The sequence below is a fragment of the Budorcas taxicolor genome, chromosome 2 (assembly GCF_023091745.1).
Source record: "Budorcas taxicolor isolate Tak-1 chromosome 2, Takin1.1, whole genome shotgun sequence".
In the NCBI taxonomy this organism is placed as follows: Eukaryota; Metazoa; Chordata; class Mammalia; order Artiodactyla; family Bovidae; genus Budorcas; species Budorcas taxicolor.
Genome location: NC_068911.1, coordinates 147,737,018 through 147,748,425, shown reverse-complemented (window position 1 = coordinate 147,748,425; position 11,408 = coordinate 147,737,018). Strand labels below are relative to the sequence as shown.

Here is an 11,408-nt window from a genome sequence, read left to right as displayed (position 1 = left end):
AATTTTTCTTTCTTCCCTCAGGGGAAAACTTAAAGTATCTGTTAGTAACATCCCAGTCTACAGTCAGGAGTGAGGCACAAACCTATATCTTCCTCTATGCAAAAAATAAAACAAAATTCATTATCTTTCATCATCTTGTACATTTTCTCCAACATTTCCTTTTGGTTGGTCTAAACATTACTTAAATCTATTTTTTCTTTTTTGGACAGGAAGGTAGGATTTATTGGTGAGGATGATTAAGATGGGGACAGCCCCAAAACTCTCATGAGTGTAGGGCCCACCATTTGTCCAGAGGGCCACCATTACAGATACATTTGACCTCACAGCCATCTGGGATGAGCTGATTTTCTGCCACCATATTTTCAAATTCATCTACATTAAACTTAGTAAATCCCCACTTCTTGGAGATGTGGATCTTCTAGCGACCAGGGAACTTGAACATGGCCCTGCAGAGGGCCTCAATCACATGCTCCATGTTCTGCAACTCGGTGCAGATGGACATTACGACTCGGCCCATGTGGACACTGGCCACTGTGTACGCATACCTGTCTGAAGCCTAGGCTGGGGACAGCCTGCCAGTCATGAATGTCCACTGGAAACGTTCTCTCCAAGGTCCCTTGGCAACCAGTACAGGCATCAGGCTGTGTAAACTACCAAGGAGGCTGCTGTTTTCAGCCATTGCACACTGGGCCTCTGTGGGGAAAAGAGCGCTGTGGGCTTAATAGGCTGCAGATTCAAGTTCTATTTTGATCAGAGGTTATGATTCCTATTTATGTAAGATATAGATTCCAAGAGTAATGTTAAGCAAGGCTTTTTCCTCAATGGAATTTTAAAAGATGGTTTTAAATTCAAATTTAAAATGAAATCAGAAGATTGGGATTAACATATACACACTACTATATATAAAATAGATGATCAACAAGGACCTACTATATAGCACAGGGAACTCTACTTGATGTTCTGTAATAACCTATATGGGAAAAAAATCTGCAAAAGAATATATATATATATATATATACACACACACACATATATATATATACACACATATAATTGAATCACTTTGTTGTACACCTGAAACTAACACAACATTGTAAATCAACTATACTCCAATATAAAATAAAAATTAAAGAAATAAAAGGAGATTTGAAAAGCTTAAAGAAGATATAAATGCCAAAACACAGATATTCAGAGTGGGGCAAATTTTGGAGATGTGATTGTCTATGTCATCCTGCTTAAAGTATTTTGAATTATGTTTTGTGAAAGATTATCCCAGTCTTCAAGGAAATGTAGGTGATGTCAGGAGCTATTGACATTGTTTGCCATCAAGTATAAAGGGATGAGTGCTGAGTGCTAAGTCACTTCAGTCGTGTGCAACTCTTTGTGACCCCATGGACTGTAGCCTGCCAGGCTCCTCTGTCCAAGGGATTCTCCAGGCAAGAATACTGGAATGGGGTGCCATGCCCTCTTCTAGGGTATCTTCCCAACCCAGGGATCAAACCCACATCTCTTTATGTCTCTGCATTGGCAAGCGAGTTCTTTACCACTCGTGCCACCTGGGAAGTCCATATAAAGGAATATCTTACATATATTAAACACCTCGTATCATTTTGAGATCACTTTGAAGAAATAGATCTCCTGGGGGTCAGGGATCATAACAAGATACATTATCTTCATCAGAATATTAGAGGTAGTAGATGAAGGTATATGAGCAAGGGGACATCCCAAGAGAGAATCTTGAACTGAAGTTAAAAAAAAAATCTCTATGACTTCACTGAAGAGATCATGAGCAGCTGCTGGGAAAAACCATCTGGGACTCTCTGAGCTGACTTCTCATCTGCATCAGTGGCACAGTGAGTCAATGCTTTTTAACTTGAAATAAGCTGAATGAATAAACTGATTCTGTGTCTATAATGTCTCTCTCGATATATGGAGTCATATCCCCAGATCCCACCCTGTTTCTCAGCTGAGTAATGTTTATTTGTGAACCAAACCATCAGTGAGTCGTAAACTGTGACAGATGGCAGAGAAAGAATTCGGGGAAGCAGGAGCTCAAGTCATCAGCAAAGCTTGAGAGAGCCAGATAAATTCTGGACACTGCATCCCAGGAGTGGTGAAAAGGAGGGTATTTTTGCCACGGTCCTCAGCTGTCTGAAGAGCACCTTGTTTTTAATCTTGTCCAGAAAAGAATTAAAAGGCCAATTTCTATATATTCAAGACTGCCTGCCTCATGGAGATTGGGCTTAAAAGGGATTCATCACAGTAGGGAAAGAGCCAGAATTGGAATAGGCATGTGCCAAAATGGCTCCAGTCGGCCCTAGGCTGGCTGCCATCAATATAGCAGAGTTGGCATGGGGACCAGGAAGCTGAATCAGCACTTGCTCTGGGTTTGAAGGGAAAATTCAAACATTGCTTTAACTTATTTCAGAGTCTGGAGCAGTCATGGAAAGGCGTGAGGACCAAAGTGGAGTTTCCCTAGTCTTGGCTCAAATATTGTCTTCCATTAAATTCAGCAGCCATTATTGAGCATTGATCATGTGTAAAATATTGTGATATAAATTAGTCTATTCTCTCAAAGCATTTACAATCTAGTGTGGGGAAAAATGATTGTATAAAAATCACAATCAAGCAAAAATGCAAGTTCATTGAAAGAAATATGAACAAAAAACTATACTGGATTCAAAGATAGGAGAGAGGATATCCTCTGGGGTATACCTACAAAGCCTTCATGGAAGATGTCAATTTGGGGATAATTTTGAGAGGGAGGTGCTTTGAGAGGGAGGGATGCATCCCAAGTAGAGGAGTTAGCATGAGCAAGTCTGGATGGGAAAGCAGAGGTTATATTTGCATATTATGATATACACCAGTTTGGCACGTGGGCAGGCCTTTAATGATAGACTATTGGATTATAAAATTGGACTATACTGGCTACAGGCAGATAGTATAGGCATTGAATATCAGAGGGAATATGTTGTCATTAAGATGTTAAAGCAAAGTTATTCCTAAAAGTTTTTATGGCAGTCTTCTGGATTGTATATACCTTAAATCACAATTAAAATTTGTTATTTATAATAAAATTATATTTATAATATCATTAAGTATACGTAATTATAAAGTACCTTGAATAATACAAGCACAAGTCCTTTTTCTTTTTCCTTAATCACCAGTAAATTCCTTCTGCTGATTTAGAGATTTCAAGTGCAGTTAGAACTCACTCATTATATCATAGCCTCAGAGATATCCTGGGTCAGCCTATGTCTCCTTGGACCATGAAGTCTGAAACAACATGGCTCTCCTGTAAAAGACACATGAATCCCTGGCCCCCAGATGAGGGAATCCACTGTATGTCATTACTGTCACCTACAGGTTGCCTTTTATTTTCTGCATATTTTATAACCTAGCAAATTATGATAGAAGCCAGCATAGTTACTTTTGCCCAAATCAAAGCATTAACTTCACTTTAAACTAAACATTGAAACCTTCTCTAGGATATATCATGATGGGCTGAGCCTCAAAGTGTTTCAACTGAGCTCTGGCCTCATGGATGTAAAACATCTAATGAGACTTTATTATATTATGAGAGTCACTAGTCCCAGAGTCTGTAACATGCTCTCTGTGCCCTGCATCTGCCAGAGCAGGCACTATGTAGCGAAGAAGGTGAGAGAATGTAGGACAAGTCCTACTGGCCTGGCAAGGGTCCCACCTAATTCCTGTGACGTGTCCAGAGCAGGTGACACCTTCTCGAAGGTGTGGATAGGCAGTTAATTTTATGGAGAGTAGGAGGTGTGGGCTCAGCTTTTTTTCCAGTAGGGCATTATCTGTATGATATTCATTCTCTCTTGAGTCTGGACTTCATGCAACAGGCAGCTACTGGATGTTATTTTAAAATAAGCAAACACCACCAAAAGATCCTGGCCTGGATCATTGTTTGACGGGAAGAGCTGGTTGAGAAGTGCTCCTTGGGCAGGATTAACCCAAGAGAAAAATCCAGCAGGAAGAGAAGATCTGTGGGTTTCTTACCCCAGCTCCCAGGAAAGCTATGCCATGAATAGGCTTCTGACCCATTGACACACAGCAAGTTGGACGGGGAACCAATTCTTCTTTTGAGGGGTGGAGGAAAAAAGAGGAATTCTCTTGTTTGTGGCATCTTGAAGGATGGCTTCCCAGTTTCATCAGCTTCGGGTTCTGGTCTGGAAAAACTGGCTGGGTGTCAAAAGGCAGCCGGTGAGTAAAACAAGGGAATGGGGTCATGGGGGCAATGTTCCAGACCATTTTAAAATGTAGAGTTAATGAGAGGTAAAAAGAGAAGAGTTTTAAATCACTTTCTAAAGCAGGAATAAGACATTTAGAAATCATCTCTGCATCTGTTTTACAGCTCATGGGACGAGTCTAAACATGCTCCCAAATCTGCCTTTTGATTTCAGTAAATTAAAAGAATAAACCAGGACATGCCCCGGGGAAAGAAATGGATACATCTTGTTACTGGTTGAATTAGAACTTGTGCTGAATTTTAAATTTGGGGCCAAATGCTTTCAGGAATTTTCTTTACAAATTCTGTTAAAAATGAGATGAAGAAAAGTTTCAGATGAAAGTTTTCAATAAATGGGACTGAAATGTACTTGAAAACCAAAAGTAATAGAAATGTGGATTGATAAAAAACATATAGAAAGAAAGTAGTTTGAGGGCTGTTGGTATAGAAAATCATCTAAGAAATTTTGAGTATTTAAAAATTATTGACTTTAAATGCCAAAAAAGGGTCAATATATATGCCAAGCTTTAAGAGTGTTATTGACTCACTTTACTGCTTCAGTCTGCTTATTTTTTGAGCTCTTACATTCATGTTTGCTTTATAAATTATATAGCCAGCTGTGAAATCCTTACCAGATAGGGTGCCAGGAGAGACTGAGAAAGGACCTGACTTTAGTGAGGTATTGCATATTGAGAAGAATGTTAGAAAATTGGAGAAATCCAAAAAGGCACTCAGTATCCTTTACCCTAGCCTAAAATGAATAATATAAATATTTACAAATAATATGCCAAAGTTGTGTCTATATATCTTATCTCACTCTAGGTTTGCTTGCAGTGCCTGACACCTTACTAAAATGTTCTGATGTCTATATTAATAGGGAGAAGTTGATTTGCTTTTGTGAATTTGGTGGGTAGGATCTAAAATCACAAGGCATTCTGTGATTGTATGGGTGTGGGTATTGAATATAAAATTTTAAATCATTAATATTTTAATTTCAGTTTTTAAATTGGAAACAACACAAAAGTGAAACTTTATATAATTTTTCCATGGTAGGTTCTGTGTGAAATTTAGCAGGGAAAGAGTCTGGTGCTTGTGGTCAGAAGACAAGAATTAGCTTCCTGGTTCTGTTCTTCACCGGCCACATGACTTAAATGTCATATCACAATTTCTCTGAGCACTGGTTTTCCCATTTCTAAAATGAGCATCAGGTCTACCGTATCTAACTCATAGGATGGAAAGAACCAAATGTGCTATATAAATGGTGAAACATTTGGCAGATAAATTATAGATGGATTTGGGGAAATGTCCATGTCATATTTTATTTAAAGAAATGGTGAAAGGAAATTCAGGTGAAGAGAGTATGCGAGAGAGGAAGAAATTTATATACAGTAAAATTCCTAAGTGATGAAAACTCAGTAGCTAAAAGAATAGAGAAGTTGAAGACTTGTAACTGTTGCTGATAAGCTGAATGCTGAAGTGGTACATTTTCCTTACAACTCCATTTTACCTAAAAATTAAAAATCCCTCAGGTAAATAAACTTTTTCGTTGAGAAATTTTATCTTTAGAAGCTTTAATAAGTTCCTTCCTATTCTGTAAAGTAGCTGGCATATCAACATTCTACTTTAGTGCTTTTCTCCATTTTAGTCGATTTCTGCTGGGCATGGCACATTTAAAGAAGATGGACGTCAGGCATGCTAACATGTTTTCATTATGATGACTTATATTATTCCTATATAGCCAGAATCCTTGAAAGTCCCTAGTAATATACTTTGACTAGGGAAAGAGAATACATGAACTACTAGTTCATTTTGTGACATCAAATGATTCAGATCTTCAGTTCAGTTCAGTTCAGTCACTCAGTTGTGTCTGACTCTGCGATTCCATGGACTGCAGCACGCCAGGCCTCCCTGTCCATCACCAATTTCTGGAGTTTATTCAAACTCGTGTCTATTGAGTCGGTGATGCCATCCAACCATCTCATCCTCTGTCGTCCCCTTGTCCTCTGTCGTCCTCTTCTCCTCCCACCTTCAATCTTTCCCAGCATCAGGGTCTTTTCAAATGAGTCAGTTCTTTGCATCAGATGGCCAAAGTATTGGAGTTTCACCTTCAGCATCAGTCCTTCCAATGAATATTCAGGACCGATTTCCTTGAGCACTTTAAAAGAATGTGACCTAGGTCAGATAAGTCTTGGTTTGCAGAAAGTGAGATCATTAAAGTCTAAAATTTGGAACAGTACCAAAGGCCCACTTGAATCCATTATGAGCAACTAGAGGGACACATGAGACCTTTAGAAAATGGTGGTGCCAAAAGGAGAAGGAAGGACAATTCTAAGTGGAGGGCTAGAGGACAAATAAAGGTATACTTTCTCATAGCTTTTAGGGCTTCCCTGGTGGCTCAGATGGTAAAGCATCTGCCTGAAATGAGGGAGACCCAGGTTCAATCCCTGGATTGGGAAGATCCCCTGGAGAAGGAAATGGCAACCCATTCCAGTATTCTTGCCAGGAAAATTCCACGGACAGAGGACCCTGGTAGGCTATAGTCCATGGGGTCACAAAGAGTCAGACATGACTGAGTGACCTCACTTCACTTTCTCATAGTTTTACCTGGAGCCAATCTATCTTGGTATCGAAAAAGAAGCTTGATGATAAAATAGGTGGAAGGACATACATGGATCAGTGTCACTTATGAGGGAAGAAAGAGAAACTCAAAAGGTCGGAAAATTAGACTTGAAAAATATTGAAGGAGATAAGAGTTTTACAAACGTTAAAAGAGAAAATATAGACAAATTAGAAGACTGAACGTGAAAAGGAGTATATAACTTTGAGAGAGGACATAGTCTGTGTATAGGAACTGGACTTTTGTCATCTATCAAACAGTTATTTAAAGTGCAAGTATTTTTATCTCTACTTAGCAATTGTTCTGAATATGGCACTTTAAAAATATACTCTTAGGAAAATAGAAATTAAATTGTGTGCACTGGAGATGTATAGTCCTTGTGTGTGTGCATGCTCAGTCACGTCTGACTCTTTGCAACCCTATGGACTGTAGCCCTCCAGGCCCCTCTGTCCATGGGATTTTCCAGGCAAGAATACTGGGGTGGGTTGCCATGCCCTTCTCCAGGGGATCTTCTCAATCCAGGGATCAAACCCACTTCTCCTATGCCTTCTGCATTGCAGGTGGTTTCTTTACTGCTGAGCTACCAGGGAAGCCCATGTATACTCCTTAGTGAATGTTAAAGAAAAATGCTAGCATCACCTCCATGACATCCTCTTTCACTTTGTTTTCAAGCGAGTCTATCACAAAGCAAGGCAATGGGAAGGATAGTCTAGAGGAAGAAGTTAGGAATCTACAAATGGAGAAACAAATACAGGGAAAAAACAAGTAAAAATATAGTAAAGTTATTAAAGTTGAATGGTGATTAGTTAGGAAGTTTATTATAAAAGTATATATTAGACTAGAAACTGGAAGAACAATTTTAAAACACTGTACAGTCTCAGAGGTGAGCTGGCTGCAAAAAAGGGAAGACAGACTCTTTAATTTTTGAGGTGACTTCCATCACAATTATTCTTAGAGCTAATGTTTCTCTTTTGTAAAATCAAAAGTCAGAATTCTGAACTATTTGGAATTGTCTAACTGCCTTGATTTTACAGGATCCCCGATAGCTCAAGGGAAACTGTCCAGCGTCATACAGTGAATTTTAAAATGCAAAGTTAGATTTTACGAAAAACGGATCTCTTCTTTCGATTACCTCCTGCTGTTTCTCTGTTGCTCCTAAATTTAGTTTCCTTTCCCAATATTCTCTAATCCCTGCTCAGAGTTCAGCCCATCAGCAAAGAGATCATATTCACTAAGGGGACTTTAGATATTGCTGTTTTTTAACATTAGTGGTAATGTCAATTCTCAATTATATTGCAAAAAATGAATACTTGGAGGAGTGTGAAAAAAATACATTAGACTCCAACAGAAATGTTAGGTAATAGAGAAAATCAATTAGATGGAGTTGCTACCCTGCTGAGCTTGTAATTTAACTCTAAAAAATAATGGAAAAATGAGCATACATTCCACCGGGGATAGTTAGCAACATGGAGGCTCACCTAATAAGATGACAGTTAATGACAGGAAACAGAGTCCTGGGACAGCAAAGAGACTGGAGGCTTGAAGACTGGGTAGTGCAAGATAAGAATTTATCCTTCATTAAGAAGACGGGTTCTAAATAAGCATATCAAGAAGTGACTACAAGTCTCTATAGAAGTGGACTCTAATTCCAGACTCATGACCTGAAGAAAGAAAGTAACTACACCTATTTATTTTCTACTTTTGTAATTATTTAGCTGGCAGATCACATTTTAGCTCAGTTGATGACAGATCTAATTTTTCTATCATGGATATTCCCACAACTTGATAAACTTTTAACCTTGGATCAAATTTGACACTTCCTCCCTAATCCTCACCTTGCACATTTAACTTTCTCTCACAGTAGCTAAAGAAACAGGAAGACTTGAAAATTTTGAAACAGGTTGGTCCATGCATTAAAATAATGTTTGATTAAACAATTTAGAATTAAACTGAAATTCCAAATTGAATTCTAAATCAGATTAAAATGAATTTGATCTTGCACGATTCACTCAGCTACATGGTCAGATGTTCTAAGCCCTTTTATGTCTTTTGGATCCATACACATTTACTCCCTTAAGCCCTTTTAATTGTTCCAAACATTTGAATCTGCTTGTTCTTTATGGTGCCTGACACATAACAGACATGCACATTTTATTAGTGTCAGTTCAGTTCAGTTGCTCAGTCGTGTCCGACTCTCTGCCACCCCATGAACCGTAGCACTCCAGGCCTCCCTGTCTATCACCAACTCCTGGAGTCCACCCAAACCCATGTCCATTGAGTCAGTGATGCTTTTGTATTGTGGTGCTGGCGAAGACCCTTGAGAGTCCCTTGGACTGCAGGGAGGTTAAACCAGTCAATCCTAAAGGAAATCAATCTTGAATATTCATTGGAAAAACTGATGCTGAAGCTGAAATTCCAATACTTTGACCACCTCATGCAAGGAACGGACTCACTGGAAAAGACCCTGTTGCTGGGCAAGACTGAAGGCAAAAGGAGAAGAGGGCAACAGAGGATGAGATGACTGGATGGCATCACTGATTCAATAGACATGAATTTGAGCAAGCTCTGGGAGATAGTGAAGGATGGGGAATCCTGGCGTGCTGCAGTCCTTGGGTTGCAAAGAGTTGGACAGGACTTAACCTATGAACAACAGACAACAACATGATTAAGACTAGAGAGTGAATATCTGATTCACAGGCATTCAAATAATGGTAATTTTCTCAAATTTTTAAATATATAGTAATTCAGTAATTTAAAGTTTACTGTATCTTATTTTATTATTTACTTTTAATGAAAATAATAAAAATGGTGGCTACATACAGAATTAGGAGGATTAACAATAATTAAAATAAAAGGTTCTAACAAAGTAATGGAATGTGAATGACATAAAGTTGAAATTATGTGCTTTGCCAAGTTTTTTTTTAGAAAATTAGATTTGAAAGTTTTTCAAAGATTTGAAACAATAGTTCTCAGCAAATACAGAGGTAAATGTTTCTAGGTAATTCAATTGAGTTAAAAATTACTACAGATCAGCACTAAATGGAAAATTTAGAGTGAATTTACATTTGGTTTATTCAAGCAATTTATTAAGATTTAAACTTAGAATTTTCAGTGGATGGCCTCACTGATTTCAAGGCCACTGAAATATGTCCTGTTATCATCATTAATTCTCCAAACCTTACCATATGCATGCAAAAGATAGACATCCTTGGATATAAAGCATTTTGTTTTTTTAATCTCTTTTCTTGGTCCTTCATCCCTTCTCTTTTGCTGTCTTTAAAAAAGTGGTTCTGGATTTTCAGAAGGAAATACTTTTAAAATAATTTCATGTTTTTTAAATTTTAAAATAATTTCAAATTTAAAGTTGCAAGAACAGTACAAATATATATATTTTTTGAGAGCTTGTTGAGGTTGATGCCCTATTATCTCAGATAATTCGGTGTGCATACTTCATAAACAAGGACATCTTCCAACATAAGCCAGTCATTGTCCTTCAGTTGCTCAGTTGTGTCTGACTCTTTACAACCCCATGAACTGCTGCACGCCAGGCTTCTCTGTCCATCACTATCTCCCAGAACTTGCTCAAACTCATGTCCAATGAGTTGGTGATGCCATCCAACCATCTCATCCTCTGTTACTCCCTTCTCCTGCCTTCAGTCTTTCCCAGCATCAAGGTCTTTTCCAATGAGTCAGTACTTCACATCAGGTTGCCAAAGTATTGGAGTTTCAGCTTCAGTATCAGTCCTTCCAATGAAGAGTCAGGACTGATTTCCTTTAGGATTGACTGGTTTGATCTCCTTGCAGTCCAAGGACTCTCAAGAGTCTTCTCCAACACCACAGTTCACAAGTGTCAATTCTTCAGTGCTCAGCCTTCTTTGGGCTTCCCTGGTGTCTCAGTTGGTAAAGACAATTGCCTACAATGCGGGAGACCTGGGTTCAATCCCTGAGTTGGGAAGATCCCCTGGAGAAGGGAACAGCAACTCACTCCAGTATTCTGGCCTAGAGAATCCATGGATTATATAGTCCATGGGGTTGCAAAGAGTCAGACACTACTGAGCGGCTTTCACTTTCACAACCTTCTTTATGATCCAGCTCTCACATCCATACATGACTACTAGAAAACCATAGCTCTGACTGTACAGACCTTTGTTGCTAAAGTGATGACTTTGCAATTTAATACACTGTCTAGGTTTTTTTATAGCTTTTCTTCTGATGAGAAAGCTTCTTTTAATTTCATGGCTGCAGTTGCCATCTGAAGTGATTTTGGAGCCCAAGAAAATTAAGTCTGTCACTGTTTCTATTGTTTCCCCATCTATTTGCTATGAAGTGATGTGACCGGATGCCATGATCTTAGTTTCTTGAATGAATGTTGGTGGCACATAAGCCAGTGCCACCGTTAAATTCTTAGATCCAATTCAAGCATCACCAGTTCTCCCAATCATGTCCTTCATAGAAAAAAGACATGATTCAGAATCATGTTCTGTATCTAGTTTTCATGTCTTTAGTTTCCTTCAGTCTGTGATTGTTCAGTAGTCTTTCCTT

At 38.6% G+C, this 11,408-nt stretch overlaps 1 protein-coding gene and 1 non-coding gene across 2 annotated transcripts in view; one reads left to right on the top strand and one right to left on the bottom strand.

The window, feature by feature from the left end:
* Positions 1-599: 599 nt before the first annotated feature.
* LOC128044036 (small nucleolar RNA SNORA70) lies at positions 600-732 on the bottom strand. Its single transcript, XR_008199020.1, has one exon. It is a non-coding gene; the product is annotated as a small nucleolar RNA SNORA70 (small nucleolar RNA).
* A 3,423-nt stretch (positions 733-4,155) lies between these two features.
* ABCA12 (ATP binding cassette subfamily A member 12) overlaps positions 4,156-11,408 on the top strand; it is a 205,778-nt gene continuing 198,525 nt past the window's right edge. Inside the window, exon 1 of the mRNA XM_052661512.1 lies at positions 4,156-4,224. Within this exon, the coding sequence (XP_052517472.1) occupies positions 4,156-4,224 (69 nt within the window). The remainder of the gene's footprint in view (positions 4,225-11,408) is intronic.